The 24,831-nt window shown below is 33.2% G+C and overlaps 1 protein-coding gene across 4 annotated transcripts; it reads right to left on the reverse strand.

The window, feature by feature from the left end:
* Window positions 1–156: 156 nt before the first annotated feature.
* Window positions 157–24,463, reverse strand: LOC127881854 (uncharacterized). Of its 4 annotated transcripts, XR_008050310.1 has the most exons (4): window positions 18,346–18,561; window positions 12,421–12,608; window positions 2,455–9,858; window positions 157–2,292 (listed from the first exon to the last, which is right to left on the reverse strand). XR_008050310.1 is itself a non-coding variant. In XM_052430017.1 (3 exons), exons 2-3 carry the CDS (start codon window positions 12,590–12,592, stop codon window positions 7,076–7,078), a joined length of 2,955 nt encoding a protein of 984 aa, XP_052285977.1. In that variant the 5' UTR covers window positions 12,593–12,608; window positions 24,352–24,463; the 3' UTR covers window positions 157–7,075. The 4 variants fall into 4 exon arrangements, 2 of the variants coding, with proteins under 2 accessions (XP_052285977.1, XP_052285976.1); XM_052430017.1 differs by lacking the exon at window positions 18,346–18,561 and adding an exon at window positions 24,352–24,463 and having other exon boundaries at window positions 157–9,858; XM_052430016.1 differs by having other exon boundaries at window positions 157–9,858.
* Window positions 24,464–24,831: the final 368 nt, after the last annotated feature.

Raw genomic sequence — 24,831 nt, forward strand, 5'->3', positions numbered from 1 at the left:
TAAAACCGGTCCCTTTAAGTAGAACGAATAATGCTAGATATATGAATGGTTTACGTCGGTGAACAACGATCAGGAGATGCGCCCTAATAATTCTGTTGGACAAAGTTGTGATCTGAAGGAAAAGAACAGGGACGAATGAAAAATGACACATTTATGTTTTGTTTATAGAATTATTGTATTCATTGATAAGTATTCCATAATAAAACACCATATGACAATTCAACTATACCATGCAACACAACATGAGCGCATGTCAAATATTAAACTTACGGCATTACCTGACAAAGCATTGAGTCATGAAAACTAATATAATCCTAAAATAAAACTTAACAACAACAACAACTATGATGGATTTGAATAGCTGTAAAGATTACTTTGTTTTCTAACAAATAATGATGTATTGTTGCACATGACAATAAGAAAGCGTTCTACAAAGACAAGTTTAATGAAAATAAAACAGTACAAAGGTTAACAACTACACCAAGTATATATAAATGTAAATATGAATTTTAAACAGGGATAAACCAGGACAGTATGTAAAAACTTAATATTAAACCAGTTCAACAAATGTATGTGTGTGTTGAGGTATTGAAACAGTATTACGACTTTTTGAATATTTATTTTTCTTTTCTCGCATATGTCCTATTGTTATGGTATTCTGTACCTTAAATCTTAGTTTAAGAAACAATACTAACCAATCCAGGATTCTCAGACATTCCAAAGTAAAAATCATCATTCTTTCTTTCACGATTTTTATCTGGAACATTCCTCCACAAATTGCACTCTTATGAACATAAATATTGTGCAGGCAAGACTTAGTAAGAAGATATTTCTAGGTTATTACATAACATTTGCCTTGTAAGATAGTAAATAAGGATTAACGAGCTAATGTTTGGACTTTGTGATACAAGTGTCGCGTATAATGACTATTGTCTTTTTTTTATATTAAACCGACGTTTTGTAGTTGTACGAACATACTTGAAAAACGGTTGGAGTGACGATAATTATAGAAAATCGAATATAGTGCACGATTGCAGTTCTGATACCTTATTGACGCATGTGATGATGCATGTACATTAATGCACCCAATACTACTGTAAAACAGCGCCTTATTAGTATGATTATTATCTTGTAGGCACAGTGTCTGTATTGTAACGCTACGTGTTTTCATTCACTGAAATAAGGTCGAAATTCAATCAAGAAAATAAAATGAACATGCGGAGATTTCATTGAAGTAAACTTAATAATGTTTTTACATTCTTACAATACAAATTTAACGTAAACAAATATCATAAATATATTTTTTTTAAATCACACACATCACATCTTAACCATTCATAATTATATAGCAAATTTCATAGTTTTACATGGCGTACATACACGTGTATGTTAAAATATAAACGAGAGTTCAACATAAACTACCACCAGGGGCTTAACTTACATATGAACATACATGTTTGTATATGGACAAACGAATGTGTACACCTTTTGAATTCACTATGTGTTCATAAACATATATAAATAACCCGCATAAAAACTAAACTAATTGAAGACGGAGAAATAAACTACTATTAAATGAAGCTATCTTTGTAAAACACATTTTTCCTGTCTTCCTTGCCAAGGTCAACGCTAGTTCGTACAATATACGGTATTAAAAAAAATTAAATGCTAATACACATATGTTTCAGATATCTTGTGAGTTTGGCTAATTGGTGATTGTTATTATTAATAATACTTTCATTTGCACAAAAGTACGTGAAATTATTATGCATTTGTTTAATTTTCATAGTAAAAAACACTATTTTATTGTAATATTTCGCCCAAATAACTATGAAAATGTGTATCTTTATCCCTACTGGATAATAAACTGAGCATTTGTTTAATAGTAAGAAAAATCTCATGAATAAGATTATTATGTTATGTACATGCAACATTCCAGTAATACACCACACCAACGATCTTTACAAGTTGAGTACGTATTTTTATTTCAAAAGTAACAAGGGACAAAATTGTCACAAAACCAGGTTTTCATTGTGAAAAAAAAATCTGATAAAGGGAGAAAACTCAAACTGAACTTTTGAAATGACCAAAAAAAATTAACCCCCTTTGTAAGTTTTTTTTTTTTTAAATCTATTTTTAGTCGTGGCGACCTTGACATTGGAGATATTGACGTGATTCTTTCGTGGGACACACCGTCCCATGATGGTGAACAAATGTGCCAAATGATTTTAAAATATCACAATGAATGACATAGTAATGGCCAGGACAAGCTCATTTATGGCCATTTTTGACCTTTGAACTCAAAGTGTGACCTTGACCTTGGAGATATCGACGTAATTATTTCGCGCGACACACCGTCCAATGATGGTGAACAAATGTGCCAAATGATTTTAAAATCTGACGATGAACGACATAGTTATGGCTCGGACAAGCTCATTTATGGCCATTTTTGACCTTTGAACTCAAAGTGTGACCTTGACCTTGGAGATATCGACGTAATTATTTCGCGCGACACACCGTCCAATGATGGTGAACAAATGTGCCAAATGATTTTAAAATCTGACAATGAACGACATAGTTATGGCCCGGACAAGCTTATTCCGCCAGCCCGCCAGCCCGCCAGCCAGCCAGCCAGCCCGCCAGCCAGCCAGCCCGCCCGCATTCGCCAATCTAATAACCAGTTTTTTCCTTCGGAAAACCTGGTTAAAAAGCGACAGCAAACGAACGTACTATTGTAAACTTTGACATTTGAAAACATATTTTTATTTTACAGTGTTAAATTCGCAGTTACTTGTAACGTAATCTTCTAATATACATGAACATACTTAATTTGTTTATTTTATATTAAGATTACTAGTAACTCAATATTTATACACAAAATATATAGTATTCACAGAAATACATACACATATATTATAATTCTTATATACACACATTCACATGATTTATATCTATCTGTGTAGCATTAGACTACTACAGATAACGCAAACTCGTCCGATGACTTTTCTAAGTCAAGCGCACATTAAAAACATCGACATCGGGTATTCAACAATAGATTACATAATTGTCATAAGATTCGAAATAATATTTACATATACATTATTAAAACTAAATAATTTATGGACAAAACAAAAATAAATGATATTTTATACATATAAACGTGCACGTCAGATAAACATTGGGTATATATAGCAAAATGGTTTATTGGACAATTTTAAAGACCATTTGCTGAAACTATATTTAAATGCAAAACATAAAATGAGCTACATTCCATCATGAACTGACACATTTTTATACCATTTGAATCGGAACTTCAAAATTGTTAAAACTTTCTTATTGGCAATGTTTAATAACGATATATTGTATGTTCTGTTACTCATCACGTTACAGTAGCATATTCTAAGTAATCAACTATTATAGTGCACACTATTTACACACCTGTAGCAAGAAAATAATAATAACACAAATACATATGTACACAAAATAAGCTGCGAATGCACTTATGTTCTAAATTAAGAGAACTTTTTTTTAAGTTGATATCTAGAATTCAACATGCATGGATTTATTGTCAACTAATGATAAAAAACTGAAAAATGCATGTAATATATATATAATTATCCATAACTAAAATGCTTTACAAACAAACAAAAATGTCGCCTACCATAAACCTGACTCTGAAGTTGTTTCAAACGTTGCAGTATTACTTAAGTTCATAATAGCGCTTTAACAATGCTAATATACACAGGTACGTGGAGGACTCCGTAGTAGTTTTTTCATAGCTCTTGATTAGGGCATCCCAGATGGTATATAGTGATCCAGATAACTAAAACCACTGACGCCACTGTTAAAGAGACAGCTTTCTGTATTCAGAACCATTTCTACTCACTTGAATGAATCCTTATGAAGATACATAAGGTGTGCACATATTATTTAGAGTGAGGCATTCAGATTTTATGTGCAATGTATACAATATATTTACAGTGGATTTTCATGAATATTCCAGATGTTAACGGTTGTGTGATGATACGCGGTAGTTTTTTTTACGTCATAAAGTTAGATAATTAATGACACATAAAGCTAATAATATCAATTGTGTAAACGAAAAAGTCACAATTACTATACAAAAACGGATATTAATGAACATGTGCAAGAAACAATTTACAATTGGCAAATGTTATTACGTAATATATTAAATAGTTATCGTTTAATGTTAATTATATCAGGCTTATTACATTATATTTAATTGTTGAAAGGATGAAAAAATTTACATCTATAATCTATGTACAACATGTGTATGTTCCTTCACCTATAAGTTTTGCTTATTAATATAGTGATCAACGCAGACGATGATGAATTACAAACAGCTCCTGTCAACAATGACGACATATTAACAAATCGAATTTATTTAATATATACATGTCTACAGCAGACAGCTGTAAAAGAATAAATACCAATTTTAGTATGATATGATGGAAAATAGGTTTGTCTTTCAAAATTCTCTCGGTACAGCATAGCATTGCGCGTGCATAATAACGGTACGCTAGTAAATGTCAATCCGATATCAGGAACAATATAGCACAATTATTACCAACTTCACAGTACATTTAATCATAAGTAAGTAAAGGGGTCGTCGTCGTTTAAGAAAAGTGGATCCTTAATGCAAGAAGTGACGTCATTCTGAAAGCAGATTAGACGCTAAGACGTTCGGGATGATTGCGTTAACGACCTGAGAGGGGTTGTGACTTCTACCTATGATCGGGGCGGTCCCTAAGACTTTTGAAGGTACATCAACCTGGGAGCAGAATGGACTCGAGATGTACGTTGATACTTCATCATTAGAGAAAGATCGAGTATTAGGCACTTTGAATGGACGTTATGTTTAACACAAATACATGCGAATAAATAGGGAATATTTGTTAAAGAAAGAAGATAATTGCAAGTTAAATTCAACCGCAAACTATACAAACATATTTTCTACAATCACCAGTGAATGAAACCAATACTGTGCTAAAATATGCGATTTTCCTTTATGCTGTTAATACTTTTTTCAAGTCGAATAATATACATGTTTAAACATGTTTAATCCAATGTGTCCTTTACATTATTAGAAACGAAATCAAATGTTCAGAACATATTTAAGTAAGTTATGTGTTCTTTGTTGAAATTGCATAGACTGTTTCTAGGTAAATTTAATTTCAATTTAAATAGAACAGTAAAATTGCCTTCGATGGATCATGATTGTCTGGCACTGTAGATAAAAAGTCCTCAAGCCGCGTCAATACTGGTTTTCACTGTTGGTCTGACGACACGTGATAATGACTATTGTTTGCACAATATTCATGGTTAACTGCGGTTTGAGACCTTTGTTAATAACTATGTGAGGTTGGACATGATTTGCCTTATTGGCTGTGAGTCACTGACCTGGTGACCAGCTACAAGGCACAATTTTTGAGCTTCTGACGTCGATGCCCGCGATTATGACCATGGGTTTGGTTGCTATCATATTAACCAGCCATATGACCTTGCTTCAGGATGCTTAATTGATGACACTTTATTTAGACCATGGCTTAATGATTAAATTCGTGATCCGCTGGTATGACAAACGTCTCACTGATGATAATTATATGCATTAATGAATTGGTTACTGTTATGATCATCCTGATTTGCATATATGACTTGTTGACTGCTTTGATGGCCATGATGTGCACTTCTGATTCAATTACCTATCAAGATAATAAGAGTTTGTGCTGCGACTTCGTCACTGTAACCACAACGACTTTGCTGGTTGACTTGTTGTCCCACAATAATAGCCATAATGCCGCTGCTTACTTTAACACGTGCAGATGAATATTGATTTCGCTGCTGAGATTGGTTCCCGCAAGAACAATCATATTCTTCTCTGCTGACTTACTGACCTGCGATAATAACTATATTCTGCACTTCCGAGACTTGATTAGACGTTATGGTGATCGTGTTCTGGACTGCTGATTTTATGCGCTTCGATCGCCACATGCTTTGTACAATAGATTTGACAACTTGCGATGATGATAATGGTTTTCTCTTATGTCGTTTCGCCAACGTTGCTTCCCAAGTTTTGGGCACCAGATATAATGACGTTCGACTAAGACTGCGGTTTTGGCTGCAAAGCACAGCTGACTTCTCGAGGTGGTCGATATGCTGTCAGCTTTACCTTGGGATCTAGCCAGATGACCATGATCACGACTCGAGCATCCCGGGACGGTGCTTCCCGACAACGCCCTAAATCGCCACAACAAAGCAACGTACTAGTCGTCAATATTCTTCGGACGGCCCGTGTACACTCATCATTGCGTTTTCAATACATTGGACGAATCATCAATGCAACTTGTTTATAATGGTCATTTCGGAAAGACATTGCCATTTATTTACGACACCATTTTCACGTTATATTATTGTTTGAAGTCCGGTTGCATAAAAGACGTATTTTCTTTGAAAATAAAGCGCAAGTTTGTGTGTTATTATGTGATTAAAACAAGATTTGAAATAAGTATTTTCAATGCGAACGCATATCCAATTACACCAAATAAAAGAGTATGCTATTTTTGAAGATGTAAATATAATGGTTTAGATTTTTCTCTATACAGAAATGTGACGAGCATGGTATATATTTATATAAATAAAATATATAAAAGTGAATTATTATACTTTGTTAAAGTATTATTCTTTAAATAAATAATTATTGATCGTATTAAATTAAGAGTAGGTCATTTTCTTTAAATTAATAATACTTAATTAATGTAACGGTAAACTAAAAAAATAACTGATAGTTTTCAAAATTATTTTCCGACACGTGTTTGAATTGCATGTAAAAAGTATATACCTTTAATGTACAGAATATGTTTTATTCGAACAGAAAATAGACATGTACTTTTGATTAATATATCTCTGAGAACAAATTGACTATATTTGCATACAATCAATTAATGCGATGATTCGAAATTTATGTATAATTTGTTAGTTATATACTCTCTATCATATTTCATGAAATCGCTTTAACAAAGCTGCACCAAAGAATATTAAAGGGGCACGAGTTTCGCTAGCGATGAAGGTTCTCTGATAATGAAACATGAAGTCGAATTTTACAATAATGCAACCACGTTCTTGAATCAACATATCCCTCTCTCCGTAGTAAATGCTTATCGAAATCGTCATCAGTCTCATCAGCGGTAGAAAAAAGTGTAGCAGTAGCAGCAACAACCCCACAATAATGTCGTTTGTCCACAACATCAAACTGTTGCACTTCCACTGTATCCAGTTTACAAACTTCTTGATTGATTCTCGTATATTCGTCTTCATTCCCTTCAACACGGAACAACAGTTTAAAATCCACGTTTTGTTTTGCGGTATACATGTCCTGCACGAAATTTTGTAATGATGTAGGGGAAAATGTGGTGTAAATTATAAACACATACTTTAAAGATTCTGGTAGTTTTATCTCCATATATCGTTTTAAACATATCCTTAGCTGCTGCAAGTTGGTGAGTAGAGGCAATGTCTGTGACAGCATGTCAGGATGTTCGATTTTAGTCATGTTCAGACTGGTAATATTAATTGTGGGTAACGTTTCATACAATCCAGGGGAGTCCTTCATTAAATCCAATGCACACTCAGCCGTTCTCAGGTCAAGGATCCGCACACGTGTATCACGTAATATTTCAAACAGCTCCTTACTGACATTGTCCACTAATATCTCAATATTCGACATGTCATGTGACATAATTTCAGATCGCAAGTCCGATACATGTATACGTGATTCGTGCCGACGGGTTTCTTTATGTAAATGCAATACAACATTGGAAAGAGTACACTTGACATGATGATCTAATGAAGAGAGTGTGATCAATAAACTGCACAGCCATTCAAGGGAAATTTTGCAATTCAATAAAGCAACATGCTCTAACAGTATAGGCAACCGAACATTCGATACATTTTCAACAGAGGGCGGTGGGAAATTATCTTTGTTAAAATCAGATTCTTCTATCAGCAAAAGCGTCAGGTTAATCATGGATGGCAGCAGCTCGGAAAACAATGACACATCGCTATTGCCGATTAAAGCCAACTGTTTTACGTTCAGATTATGTAGTGCGGATATAATTGCTCGAGATATTGGCGTTTTCAAACGTTCGATGCAATGTGTTGATTGTTGAAGGACTGTTAATATTGTATGTTCTTGTATTACACTGCGTTCTAAACTGAGTGTTCGTATATTGGACGTGTTCATCATTAAAATTTGCAACAAATCATCGTTTTTTTTCTTGTTTACGTTTGCTTTAAATATGAAATCACTCATTTCCAGACGAAAATGCTTTTCTCTGCTGACGTTTGCCTCCTGATAACAGCTTATCATGATGTCCTGCACTAAAGATAACATCAGACGGTTAACGACGTAATATCTTAATGTCGTGTACGTGTCATCTGATCCAATTCTTATCCAGTCAAGTTCTGTGTTTACGTCGTTGAAAACGTCTTCTGTCAGATATTGTATTACTTTATTAGCTACATCACACTTTAGTCCACTGAGATAAATGATTACATGGCTGATTTCCAACACATTATACTTACTTTTGCAAAATATATTCGTAATTGTGTCATCCGGCAAAGTAGCGATATGAGAAGCAGCAAAGAATTCCTGGATTGTTTCATGTAGAAATGAAACTTGCGATTTACACGATGCGGCTGAGAAGCAATGTCGTTCACTTAAAACACCAGATCTGATGGCAAACTCGAGTTGTTTATTTGACAACATGCCAGTACTTAATAAATCCTGTTTGCTTAATACTAGTGACTTTTCAGAGCCAATCGTGAAATTAAATGCAACCCTTGCTAGTGCGTTACAAATCTCTGTGTGATGCTCGAAAACTGCATTTTCCGATGGAATGTGTTCAGTTAACCCATCTTCTGGTAGCTCTTTGTTGAAAAGGGTGTATATCAGAACTTTATTTATTTCGCACAATGATCCACTTAAAAACGTTTTGTCCACCCATAAATTAACTAGGAGTGTAAGCATCCAAGGCGACGCCAGAAAATGGTTTAATTTACTTTCCTTTACGTAGGCCATAAATTCTTTATATGACACTTGATCGTCTTCCGTCATTGAACGTAGCAAATTACGTATAAGCTGTTCGGTTTCAGTTATTCCAACCGCTTCTATTAGTGTACCGATTTCAGAATCTCTGATACGCTTATCAGCCATTTTCCAGGGTCGTGAAGTTGTTAAGACAACACATTGCTTGGATAAAGAATACAGTTTCGGTATAGGGTTTTCTTGTGTGTGATCGGTCCATTCGTTTAACCCATCCATTGTTACAAGGCAGGTCTCCCTTTCCAAGATGCTTCCAAGTAAATCGTATGCCTCCCTCTGTTGTTTTTCATTAAAGTATATTTCATCAATTATTTGTGTTTTGATCATGTTTACTACTTTACTTTGCCCAATTGAGTCTCGAAGTTTTATGTGGAATAAAAATCTGAAATTCTGTAATGTTTCTACATCACTGAATTTAGAGCTGGGCTCCGGATCTGTTGAGTCTGAATCGCACCAGTTAAGGACCAATTTAGCAAGAAACGTAGTCTTGCCCATTCCAGGATCTCCTTGTATGGATACTCGGTCGCTCAATGTGGTGTTTTTATAAAACATGTCCTTGTATGTGTCTACCTTTTGTTCCGTATCTCTTCGAGATCCGTTTTTCTCGAGTGCGATATGGTTTAATTGTATCGGTACAAATATATCCATAATCGATTTCTCACGACCATACCATATTGGCGAAACAGGTAGCATTTTCATTGTTTTCTTGTAGTATTCTTTCAACCGTCCTAGAAAATCTGAAAATATATTGAATATTGAAATTTTTAGCTCTTAGTATGCTTTCGCTTTAAAACTACATGTTTAATTTCATTGATTGATTTATTAAGATAATGACACTCACAAAGTATCAGTATCGTTGCGACAGGTATTTATTGTCAACATTCTATGTGAAGACATGCCACCGGGAACAGAATCGTTATAGCTTTGATTTCAATTATGACCTTATTTTCACATCACTATTATTTAATAAATTCGACTTGTAAATTATACACGCATTTACAGACGAGATGTAAATGGAAAGAACCATATCAATATTCCACATTCAAACTTGCTTTGTTGTATATGTTTCTTTTCGCAAAACAAAAACATATTTTAATACTGTTCAAAGCGGCGTTTTTTATTGTTCTATAAAGATATTAACATCTCAGTTTTGTTTATAACTATAAATGAAAACAACAGCTTGTTGGTTTGATACTAATTATCAAACCATAGGTCTAATAAAGAATTATCATGATTTAATATATGTATGCATACTATAATGTATAACGTAACACTAAAATTAATCATGGGCATTTGCAATCGCGGATGTCTTGTAAATAATATGATCAGAATCTTATTCGATAATATGTATCACAATTTGGACCGAATAAATCCTTAGTGGTTTAAATGTTTTCTTTCCTTAAGATTTGTGATGTGGGAGTTTATAAAACGTTTAATGCCGACGATGTTACCGAACTACTTTTACACCGTGAAACGGTTGTTAATGATTTGTCAACGGAAAGCCCCGTCTAACAGCAAATAACTCAAGAAGTTCTTTTGTAATCTCAGTTGCAATTATAATGTTGCAGGCCCCTAAAATGTTCCAATTTAAATATATAAAAACAGGCTTACAAATAGTTCCTTTACAATAACCTCTTATTCTGACCAGAATTGGTGGGAATACTGTTAATTTAAAGAACATCAGAGACATAATGAGCGGGGATGGGGTCCGAAATTTGTTGCCATTTCTTACAGCAAATTACCTCAAAAATTCATTTTTCAACTCAGTCTCCATTAGAATGTTGCAGGCCCCACAAATGTTCGAGTTAAAATAAAACAAACAGGCTTATAATTAGTAATTTTACAATGACCTCTTATTATGACCAGAATGGGTGGGTATACTATTGATTGAACGAACATCAGAGACATAATGAGCGGAGATGGGGTCCGAAATTTGTTGTCCAATGTAAAATAATATTTATCCAAATAATCGCTGCAGAAACTAACAATTTTTTCTCTCAATGTTCTTAATCAAGCATGTTGTTTGTTTGTTTTTTTGTTAAGATATAAACACTTTTTTTCAATCATTAGATTTTTTAAATAATATTTTCATTTTCCCATAAAATGAAAAAGTATTTTTAACACGTAACAAAAATCAGATTTCCTCAAAACCAACATTTACTCTTATATGACCCGATTTAAGAACTATAAAATGAAAATGTTAATTTCTAAATACACTTACTTAAACTAAATTATATTCAAAACATGTATACGTATGTTGTTGTTTTTTCTTAGCAACGTGAATAATATGTTAAATAAACTGACAATTTTAAGTTCAAAGCGCGCAAACACGACATTTCTGGAAAACAAGATGGCGCTGATAATCCTGAAGAGCTCACCGGAGTTTAAAGTAAACCAATTGTCAGTTCTTGACTGGGCGACTTTTTGGGCACGTGTGACACATTGTCATAAATAATATTCTGGCAAAGTGTTAACAAGAATGAGTAATACTTGCCGCCTTCTCAGCAGTAGCAATATGTTTCTAAAATTTGATCAGGTTACCTTGTTTTAGGAATATTGTGACCTAGATTCAAGCACAGCCTATAAATTGTTACGACTAATATTATTACCAAGTTTCGTGAAGACTGAAATATGAGTGTGGCTTAGAGTGTAGTTACACTACATGTGTTTTTGTAAGATTTGAACTGATGACCTAGTGTTCGAGAATCAAACCCAGCTTAGATATTGTAAAGAAAAATATTTTTACCAAGTTTCATCGAGTTTGAATCACTTTCGCGCTCAGATGAACTAAATAAATCAAATATGTAATACTTGGGTGAATACTTTTAATGCAAAGTTATTAAAAGACTAATAAACTTTGAGTTGTATACATGCAGCCAAATGTGTGGCCGTGATCCATTTGTTCTCGAACGATTTGTTCTCTCTCTTTATTGGCATTATAAACGTTCTTAATTTTAACATACTAATGGTCAGTATTTGTTTTTTACATCAGTTTTTTTTTTTGTTTGGAATGGATGAAATTATGCCTAAGTCGTAATTATATTTCGTTTGACAAATTATTGAACATCTTTTACTTTCCAAACGTACTCATACAATATTCTACTCATATATATTATTTATGTTAATGTAACATTGGTTAAGAGACAAATCAAAATGTATTGCCATTGAGAAAAACTTTAAAGCATCTCGTTCCCACATTTATTTTCACGACAATGTCTAACCAAAACTACAGACGTCCACGTACTCATCGCAAACTGCGATTATAGTCATTTTTTAAATTATATTATAGTTGCACTTACCTCGACATTTCTGTTGGTACTCAGCTTCTATGTCGTTCGCCCTTTCATCTCTTTTGTGTACCGGTCCAATGCTAAAATCATGTAACGCCTCATTTATCTCCTCCCTTAACACCATTCGCACCGTTTCCAACTGCAATTTATCGCCTTCGCCTTCCCCACCATATTCAGCCATTTGAATATCGTCGGTCCTGTTAAATATTCATAATAGTACACACAAGATAGCATTAATTTTATATTATGTGTATATTAATGTGTACATAACAGCGGTCTTTCCGAAATGAATTTTAGAACGTTATGCTAGTTGTCAGTGTCTAGATTTATGTTAATCTCTCTATATCCTATAGACAAAAATATATTTATGTTTATATATATTAATTTATGATAAGTGTTTACTACTTGATGCGTTTTACACTTTGCGTATGAACACAGTTTGCTATCAATTATAATTTCAAGAGAAACGTTAAATAAAAAACTATGGATTTTCTCGGGATTCGAACCTGGAAATCTGAAAGCAATAGCATATTCGTGACACTGAAACATTCAGGATTTTGCTTAGATTGCGCCTTGTTAAGTTATTTTTATTAATACGCGTATTTTATAAGTCATCGGTGAAAACACGTTGCAAACACGGTATTATTTTACCGATATTACGTTAGCATTATCCATTACGATGGGATACTTTTATCATTATTTATTCATTGGTGTTATTTCGCTTATTTGAATACAATTTAAACATTTCGTAAGAATCTATGATCGTATTCTTTACTCTCATTTTTCCAAACCGTGAAGAAATCCCTTTCAAATATAACTTGGCATTCAAGCGCATACCTGTTCGATGTAAACCAATGGTCAAAACATGGTGACCTAGTTTTCGAACACATGTTACCTAGATTTTAACATGACCACGGTTTTTTTCAAAATAAACATGCAAACCAAGTTTCTCACTATAAATGTAACCTACGTAGTAGTTTAATCTTTTTTTCTTATATTTGACCTTGTGGCAAAGATTTTGGATACACGTGGCACAGATTCAAACTCGGCACATATATTTAAAAAAAGATAAACAATCTGCACAAGTTTTATCATGGTTGAATCAAAATTGTGCCATCTAGCAAGGTGTGTGTAATACGAATATCGTCTTGTATAATCAGGATAAAGATTCTAAGTAAGTTTCATCAAGTTTGAGTCAACAATTATAGATAACAAGGCTCTCCTAAGATCTGAGCTAATGATATAGTTTTTTTACGCAAATGACTAAATTTTAGCCAAGATACTGTCAAGATATATATTCTGGCAAGGTTTCATCAATAATGAGTCATACATGTTTTTTTTTAAGATTCGACATTTTCACCTAGTTTTACAAGCAAGTGACTTAGATGCTAGGCCTAGATATTGTCAAGATAAATAAACATCAAGATTTAAAAGTAAAGCCTCTATGGTGATAACAACGTGTTTTCAAAGATTTTCCAAGTGACCTAGTTTGTGCACGCAGATTTAAACTCGGCGTAGACATTTTAAAGATACATATTCAGACCAGGTTTTGTCAAGAGTCATACATATGGCCTCTAGAGTTACAACAAAGATATTCTAAGACTTGACAGAACACCTAGTTTTTGGGAACACGTGACCAAGATTCAAACTCGGGCTATATAGTATAACGTATTGTATACCAGATAAAATTGCGGATTGCATATTGGATAGTATGGTGCATTGTATACCAGATAGTATGGTGTTTTACATACCAGATAGTATGGGGTATTGCATATCAAATAATATGGTGTATTGCATATCAGATGTAATGATGTATCGCATACCATAAATTATAGTGTAATGCATACCATGTTGAATGGTTTATTGCATACCAGATAGAATGTTGTATCGCATTAGATCTAGACAACCAGACAATTGTCATTTAGAAATTATTTACAGAACCAGTCGCACAAAACCTAGTTAGTATCTCAGTAGAATAGACTATTCATCACAACATACATCTTACCAAAGGAAGTCGCAAGATCATGTAGAACTAGATACTATTTCATCAAAAATTAAATATATATTCCGGAAAGGTAACCTTACTGATATGAACTATTTGCTGAATGACTCATGCCCTAAGAACCCCGTTAAACAAGTCGTCATAAGTCAACTGTCCGCACAAACTACTCTTTGTGTGACCAAGCTAGATCATCTTTTAGTCTAAAGCATTCTCGAACTTACTGAATCGGAATAAGATCAATCACGAGCGTTATATCCGCTAAACGCGTATTCAGGGAGTCATCGCTAATTAATGGATTTCATTTGTTAATGGAACAACTTGTAGCAACAGGATAGCTGGGTAGATTGAGCCTGCATTGAAATGGATGTCTGATAGACTGGAAAGGATGAAGTCCTTTATTTGTTAGAATGCCGGCTGTAATTAGGTATATAAACATGTGCTAAGCGGAATTATTCAGATGTTAGACCAAACATCATCGATAACATAGCATTCGCATGAACATGTTGGTTAGTTGTGTAAAACGATGATTTTATGATGGGACAATCTAGCCGTACAAAATACGCAAGTTATCAAAACCAAATGTTATCATGAATAATATCTGAGGGACTTTTTACCCACTCTTAAATCGGTAATTACTGATTTATTAATTACATTCGTACTAAATGCATTTAGAGGCTTAATGAGATGGTTTTATTCCTTGTGACATAGCGTTGTTGTCATGAAATGTTTTGTAATTTGATTTTTATTACTCTCGACAATTAAATAGAATAATGTTTACCTATAAAATTTACTTGATAGCGAATAAGAACTTTCAATATCAACCGTAAAACAATCATTATTGAGATACTTTTTCTTTACAATGTTTTATCATCTGTTGACGTGCACAGGTATAAACACTATTAAACATATATTAAAATATGATTTGATTTTAACAGTTCGTCATCTAAAAAAATATATAGTATTAGTTGCAAACTGATTGTGTTTTCTCAGGTTTGAGTTGCAGGAGTTGTACAGCTATTTTTGTATGTGTTGTATTCTTTTAAAGCCTTTATACTTATGTACTTGAATAGCTTATATGATTGTTGCAATATAAATTACCCTGTGACAATAGAAATTGTATTTCTTTTACACTATAATTGGTTGAGAACAATTGTCGCAATCTCTGTTAAAGCTTTATATTTTTATTAGCAATTATAACACCTATACTTTCAGTCCAACTGTTTATGCTTTCTAACAAATATTACATGTACATTTCCAGGTTCATTAAACATGTTCTATGTAATACTTGTCATTAGCTTCTTTACTTGTCGAAATATAGAATATTATAATACAATCGTTTGATGTAATTGTAAATTACTCAGTTAGCAGTAATATTATTAAAATGAAATAGGTTAGTCATGTACGCAACACATACGACTTTCAATCATTCTGAACTAAAGCAAATGGGAGATAACATACACACCGGGTCAGAAAAAAGCTTTTTACGCATTTAAGATTGTGACTTCTTCAGTGTTTTCAAGCGTGTGTATTGAAATTTTAGAACAATGACCGCTGAACATTTGCGTGCGGAACCATTTTCAGTAATGGTCAGGATAATCATATGAACGTATACAAAAATGTTTAAGCATGTTTCACGATATATATAGGCTAAATAAATGACGTTTAGATTGTTCCTAAGCTTTTTGGAAAGTCATAAACGAAACACCCTCTTGCAGGCAAAATATTTAATCAGAGCATATATACTAGATATGATTTATGCAAATAAATATCAAAATATAAAAATTTTACAAGCTTGTTCTGTAGCATTATATGAAAACTAATACGCCAAATGGCGTCTATGTTTTTAAATAGTGCTGCAACAATATACCGGTATATCAATATATATCGCAATACGCATTCCGCATATTGTATTGCGATACGATTTTCATCATACCGGTACGAAAATTCTACAAAAATTAATCCACATTTTGTCCAGAAAAGCCATCCGAAATAATAATATCAAAGTAAACAAAACAAATCTGTATTTAGTAAAAATAAATTGTTACGTAAATATAGCATTTTAAAAAGTGCATTATACGGAGTAGCGTTGTTACATGGGAGTCAGCATGATCTGCTTTTGCATGTCATACTGTTAAATTTAAGATGAAGCTTGTGGAAATACGAAAATACGAAAAAACAATTATTTACATAATAAAAATGTAAATTGATGTTATTATAAACAGAAGTAATAATGATCAAAAATCATTTTAACTGCCCAGCATGCAAGCTTGGACTCAGAAAAAGTGGACATGCTTATATTTCTAAAGAAAAACATGAAGTAAAGTTTATTGAACAATTGTGTTATGTTACATAGTTGAACTGTAAACTGAGCAATAAATATGCTTTACCAGTTTTAATAAAACAGTAATGACTTGGTCATATTGTACTTGTAGCATATTTATAATCAATAAATGTTAATATCCCAGAGATTTATTGCAAACACTATATAGTATACCGTCCACAATTGCACAACATGTTTAATGTTTAATGGAAATATCCAATGGACAAAATGACAATACTAATCTTTCAAGCATTTTGTAAAAAAGGCTAAAATTACTAATAGGATAAAACTAGAACCTAAACATACAATACAAAGGTTATGATTTTGTAATTCAGTTGATTTTGGTGATTAGCTGGCACGTTATAATTCTGGTACAAGTTAGCAATATATTGCAATACGGATTTTTGAACTGACAATATATTGCAATAGGGTTTTTGGCGTATTGTTGCAGCACTATTTTTTAAGGAGCAGAACTATGTTCTAACCTGGTTGAGATGGCATACAAATATTCAGACAAAGTTTTTTGGTGACTCGGTACAACATGTGTCTTTCTAAGTTAATTTTAATGCATTCTTCAAGTGGATTGTGTTGAATAGTTTCTGACCCCGCATGACCTTGTTCCGTTAAGTATTGGCAATAGGTGTGGTCCGTGAAAATTAACACAGTTAATTTGAGCGACATTAAGGATGGTACGTGACCACAAAAAGGCGACCCCATTGTGCCCATATGATCTTAATCAAGGATAAGATCAATTAAGATATTTCCTGTGAATGTATGTTACATTCCAGCCAGCTAATGATGAGAACTCTAGATTGGCATGACAAGCAGAGTTTTTAGTATGCACATCAAAGATAATTGTTCAGAACATTCTGGCCTATCTCTTAAAATTAGTAACTTTTTACCGGCCATTTTAGTTCACTCTGTAGCACATCTTACTCATGTAAAGTCAAATACAATAATCGAGCGTCGATGCACGTTCATTCACTTAAATTGAGTATGCCGCCTATAAAATATAAATAGCAAACGCTTAACACATAACGGACGAGCCACTTATACGATCATTACAGAACGTCTCTGTGGTTTAGTTGTAACACACTGACGCAAGAACTCATGGGTTACAGATTCTATCCCCCGCTCAACCCAAGCATAACGTTTCTGTCGCTTGAGACGTTAATCCGATCCGCAGTGTACTATAAGTTTCCACTAGGGACTAAAAGGCAACAAATCGTCTCTGGAACAGGAAGTTAATTGAATCATCGTCCTCACCCCTGATACCCCAGAATCAAGACATCCGGAGAGCGATGGCCATACAGGAGATTTCCGGTTCACTAGTGTAACATCTACACAAATCGCTCTGTAATACATGGTTCGGTTGCTCTATTTACTAAACACAATGCACCTGTAAGTCTCCAACAACTCCACAGGTAAATAGCAGAATTCAATACACAAATTAGTTTGGCATTTAAAGCAAAACTTTACATTGTCATGTGGTTTATTTGACAAGCTTTAACAGGTTTCTCTGATAATCTTAAACAAATCATCGTTTGTTACATTTTACGATATTCAACGTAGAGAGTGCTAGAGACCATTTTGAAAAAAAAGTAGTACTTACACAAAACGTTGTGTTCCAGGTAGACAAAGCACCTCACATATCAATGTCCTGCGCACGTATGTTTTCATACATTTTGAAATAATTGAATCATGTGGCAATTTATCTAATCGTTGCATTAAACTCGACCGCCAGCTCTATATCACAACATAGATTATGTCAATTATGTTATCAAATTGAAGTTCAAATGACTCGCACATTATCGGCCTTAACTACTTTGAAGAGACTGATTCAGATTTTCTGTTTTAAAAATCATCTCCAACAAGATAGGTTAGGTAGGTCAGCAGAATTGTCCGTTTACGTCCTTTTGATACAAGAGGTATTTATCACTTTAATATGGATATTTAGATAAAAAAAATCTTCAAAATCTCTGTTCAAACATACTTTATCTTTATGTGAGCAAACATTGCGAAAATACTCGAAAATAGCGAAATTATGTAACAAAAATAGAGTCGGTCGGGTTTATGGAAACAATTTATTAGCTATAATATTGCATAATATTAGTTTTTATTGTATTTCAACTGAATGATTGTAAGAACAGTCATTATATGTTTTTAGCATATGAACATGCATTTTGTTATGATGTTGAACATGTCTGATTTTTTTATTCGTTCATTATGTTATTGACTAAAACATATAAACGACGTTATACTATTTTAGTTGTATCCGTTCGCCCATATACTTGTGTGTTATGTTGATTTCAAGGTTCTGTACACAAATTGAGTATTATTCAACATACCACTCTGTTCTGACATATTCACAAACCAAGCGAATATGATATAAAGTATAATTATACTTGATTTTAGCAACTAGATCGTTTACATATAGTAAATTCTGAAACTATATATATATATACAATACCGAAGATACATAGACGTATATAGCAGGTTTAAAAACTATTCTCAAAACCTATGAGCCCACATCTTTGATATTTTTAAATGACCTGAGATGTATGTCGTCGACACAGTTTGTTCAACGAATTCCCTCCTGTGGTAGAAACTTATCAAGCCGCATGGTTTATATGATGCACTTTTATAATGACATGTCACGTCGTATTGTTGTCCTCTACATAAAACCAGTGGTCGCGGGTACGAATTCCGATGGGAGAAACTTGGTATGAATAGTATGATTAAATCGATTAGGTTTACACATTCGAATGCATAATTCAAGTATGTTAAGTCCCTTTAAAGATATATTGTATCTAACTACGCAAATACTTTTATAAATCCAACTGATAGCATCTGCTGTTAGACATGTGCGTCGCTTGATAACTTTAAGAAAGCCAAATGTAGAATAAATATATTGTGTATTTAAATGATATTGTTAGCAGCTTGTATTAGGTTGAGTGTTAACTTCAAGGTCAGGGGCAGCTTCATGATTTAAGATTTAGTAAGCAGTTTATTTCCGAATTAGTTTGCAAAAGAAACATATATATGACAAATAACAAAGCTAGACAAGTGTTGAACAAGGCAAAGCGTATGTTGGTTTAATGGCTAAAGTTGACAAAACATTTGATGCAGCAATTAATGATTGCAAAAAAATACATTCCAGTGTTGTACACATGACAAGGCAATCAGGCGGATTGAAATACATAAATGACGATCTGTTTTAACCCATTTAGCTCGTTGTTATCTGTGTTTGATAAAAAGCAAATAATGCGTTATTACTTATATCGATTAGGGTTTGCATTCAAGTTAGTTTTCATAAAAGGTCGTTGTGAAGAGGATATTGATGATAAATCGTTCACACATTCAATATTAAATCGCACCGCTATAAATATCTTTTGATAATTAAACAGTATATGCATGGTATCGATACGTTTGAAACCGTACTATATAGCAAAGTATCGTGACTGACTAAATCGAACGTGTTCACTCTGTTGAACTCAAATTCCCAAAGCTTAAAATGACCGTAGTACAGAAAAGAAAATACGACTCTGTGCGGACGGTATTTATTGGTGATCAAACTAAAAATCACACTCTCACACTTTCAAAACCCAGGTTTATTATTTTCAATTGAGATCGGCGTCTATGTGTTAGGCAGCAAGCATTATATGGAACATGAAGCATTACTTTGTAAATGCCAAACACCTTCCCGAAGTTCGTTGTTCGTGTTGCGAGGTACTTTATTAAAATAAAGAACGAACCGACGAACGAACCAATGAACTAATATACCAATGAACAAACGCAAGAACGCACAAACGCACGAAAGCACAAACCAACGAACGAATGGATGGACGGATGGATGAAAGGATGGATGGATGAATGAATGAATAGATAAATAGATAAATAAATAAACAAATAAATAAATGATAAAATAAATAAATGAATGGATACAACCATGTTCTGTTCACAATTCTTGTTGGTTATTTTGGTATTGCATATAATTTAACTACAAACAAATCCCTAGTATTTTCAAAATTATGAATCTATCGTACATTTCACAGGTATGACAAATAAACCACGTGGTAACAAGATTCACTTTAGTATGTATTATATTCAATCTTAAAATGTTTCAAATTCCTTGAATACAATAAATAGTTATAACCAATTTTTGAATTCTGTATTGAGTTCAATACCTAAAATGGCGTTTTTCTTTCATTATTTTTTTTTATAAATAATCCAAACGATCGTGATACCGTAGCTTTATCCGTTTTCCTTCTTTATCTATAAATAAACTGTTTATTTATATATATTTGAGCTAGTTTATCAATTTAAGACGCTGACACATACCAAATGCTATGACGGTAAATGCAATTGCCTGTCCGAAAATCGTAATTCCGATAACCTAAGGCCTCTTCTTTGGTAGGAGGTCACCATACCAGACGTTAAGACTCCGGATCTTCACATAATGCGGGCCGAAAGGACCTCATACATTTCGAAATACACACATTATACGGCTTTCAGACATAAATCATCGATTAAAAAGAAACCGCGTGAATATATTGATTAGTTGTATACAGCGATGATTTTATGACGTGACAATCTAACCGTACAAAAGGAAATACTCAAGTTACCAAACCCGTATGCTATCATGACTTATGTCTGAAGGACTTATTTGCTTAAATCGTTAAGTACTGATTAATTAATTAAAAATTATTTAATTAAAATTGAACTGAATGTATTAAGAGGCTAAATGTGATGATGTAATTTCCTGTGACAAAGTGTTTTTGTCATGAAGTGGTATTTTATTATATGTTCCATACGCTCGACAATGATATAGAATAATGTTTACCTGTACAATTTTTTTGACATACAATGAGAACATTCAATGTCAAACGTAAACACAATCATTATTTAGATACATTTTGCAAATTATGTTATAAAACTTGTTGTCGTGTCCTGGTATAATCACTATGACAAATGAGTTCGATTGCGCCGCTTCGTCACTTCAAAAAATCTTATATTAACTGCAAATGTTTTGTTGTTTTATTTCAGGTTTGAGTGGCAGGATTTGTTAAACTATTTTTGTATGTGTTGTATTGTTTGAATAGCGTATACGTTAAATAAAATAAAAATCAACCTGTTACAATAACAAGTGTATTTTTAACAGTATATTTGGTAGCGACAAATTGTAGCAATCGCTGATAACACTTAACATTTTAATGAGCAATTATAATTCTTATACATTCAGTCCAAGCGTTTATGCTTGTTACGCAAATAGCATTGTACATTACTAGTTCATTAAATGTTCTTTGTAATTATTTTGCTGAGCTTGTCTCCTTGACGAATTACACAATATTATAATACAACCGTTTCATTTAATTGTAAATTACTGATATATCAGTAATAATATAGAAAAAAATAGGTTATTCATTTCCGAAAAAATCACGACTATCGACTGAGGTATATAAATTAGTGCATAAATCATTCTGAACTAAGGAAAACGGGAGAATTTACAACGAATTGAATAGATCAATCTAGGACACTGAGATAACATAAAACTACCGGGTCAGATACATGTTTATTAAGCATTTGAGATTGGGACTTGTGAAATGTTTTCAAACGTTTTTATTTAAGTGTATAAACCTATTCGATAGTAATAAACGAAACACTCTCTTGCCACCTGGCGGGCATATATTTTAACGGAGTAAAACTGATTTTCAAACTGTTTAAAAGAGATTAAATCAGATTATAATATGTACTTGATATGTTTCATTATTATTAAGATCAAAATGTAAAGATTTGTGCAAGCTTTTGCTACAGCCATTTATTAACACAGAAACGACAAAGGGCGTCTATGTTTTTAAACGCACTTGAACTATGTTCAAATCCTATTGTGCCCATGCGAGCTTAATCACGGAGTAAATCAATTAAGACATTTCCTTTGAACGCATTTTAAATTCCAGCCAATTATTGATGACAATTTAAGATTGGCATGACAAGTAGAGTTTTTAGTAAACAAATCAACGAAAATTGTTCAAAACAATCTTGCATATCTCTGAAAATTAGCCATTTTACCGGTTACTAGTAGTTAACACTATGGCACCCCTATCTCATGTTAAGTCAAACACTACGATCTAGTTTCGATGTACGTTCATTCACTTAAATTGAATATTGCGCTTATAAAATATAAATTGCAAACGCTTAATATATAACTGATGAGCAACCGAAACCATCATAACGGAACGGATCTGTGGTTTAATACATTACGCAAAAACTCGGGTTACAGATTCTCTCCCCCGCTCAACCCAAGCCTAACCTTTTCTTTCCTTTGAGACGTTAATCCAACGCGCCATGAACTATGAGTACTAACGTCTGGAACAAGGCGTTAATTGTATCGTCGCACTTCTTCCTGTAACCCCACTTACACGATTACCGCAGGCGATTGCCATAGCGGAGATTTTCAGTTCACTAGGTGAACATCTTAACAAATCACCATTAAACAATTGGTACGGTCGCTCTTTTAAATTAACACAATGTACCCGTAATTCTCAACTTCAACAACTTCACAGTTATATTTATGTATGAAAACAAATGGAACAAGTATAAGCATTTATGAATTGTTAACTGTTTATACATATATTTTGCAAATTTAAATGTGTACTCAATATGTTTTCATCTCAACTACAGAAGGGGTAAATGATGTTTCCTAACTGTTGATTATGTGTTGTGAATTTTTTTCCACTAAATATGGAAATGAGCATGTCTAATCATGATGAAATATTCTTTGTAAATGTATGTGTTGTGATGTACTGTGTACAAGTCTTGAATAATATGTTAGTCGGTTAGTCTGTTTGTCGTATTTAAGTGGGAAACACGTATTATAAAGAGTTTGATTAAATCGTTTAAGTAAAGGCATTTTATTACATAATTGAAAGTATGGTAAAACTCTTTAAAGATAAATAGTATATAAATACGCATATTAATTGGATGAAACAAACAGATAGCATCTGAGGAAAGACAGCTTTTATGGGGTTTATTGTTTACTTAAATCTAACTATCTATCTAATTTAAATTTTCAAAACTAAAAACGTTATTTAGTTACGTGTTCCATTGCAAAAGAAACATATTACAAATAACAAAGATAGAAAAAAGTTGAACAGGGAAAAAGGCGTATGTTGTTTGACTCGCTAAAGATAACATTCTGATTTGATGAAACAATTAATGTTAAATACGTCCCCGAGTTGTCCACATGTTAAGGCAATCAGACGATTTGAAATACCTTTAAGACGATCTGTATTACCCTTAAAAGCTCGTTCTTATCTGTGGTTGATAAAAAAGCGTATCATGCGTTATCATTTATATCGACTTGGGTTTGCGTTCTAGTTAGTTTTCATATTTTTTTAAGGTCGTTGTGAACCCGATTATGTTAATAGATCGTACACGCATTCAATGTAAAATCGCACAGCTATAAATATCTTTTGATAATGAAACATTATATGCACGGTATCGCTACGTTTTAAACCGTACTCTAGAGTATAGTATCGTGACTGACAAAATCGAAAGTGTTGAACTTAATTGCTCAAACGCGTAAGAAGTGCATATAAATAAATAATAGACTACTTACCTAAAAATAGTTGCATACAAAACTTACAGCAAGCTGACCTGTGCATTCCGCTGTCGACTGCCAAATAATTGAATGCGCAGTAGTTCGATAGATAAAAATATTCGTGTTTAACCCGACAAAGTGACAATAGGTTACACAACTTAGTAGCCTGGTACCCGGCTCCTACTAAGATAATACGCCTGGAACAAACACAATACTGTCAGACGTTAGGGTTTATTTGCAGAATTGAATTTGACAAAACAGGCGGTTATCAAGAAATCGTAAAGCCAATGGACGTTAAATTCTAAAGAACGATACATATTTGTAACGGGCGAGTAGCAGTGTATTTCGCACAAACAAATCCAGTTGGAATGTAGGATAGGTTCCTGTTTTGTGAATTGTTTTTTTTTAAACATATGAGTCTCGCTCTTAGAAAATGGACACTGTTAACAATGCATAAAACAGCTTATACATGATGAGAGCCGTACTCTGTGAAAAGGG

Source organism: Dreissena polymorpha, chromosome 5 (assembly GCF_020536995.1).
Source record: "Dreissena polymorpha isolate Duluth1 chromosome 5, UMN_Dpol_1.0, whole genome shotgun sequence".
Taxonomy (NCBI): Eukaryota; Metazoa; Mollusca; class Bivalvia; order Myida; family Dreissenidae; genus Dreissena; species Dreissena polymorpha.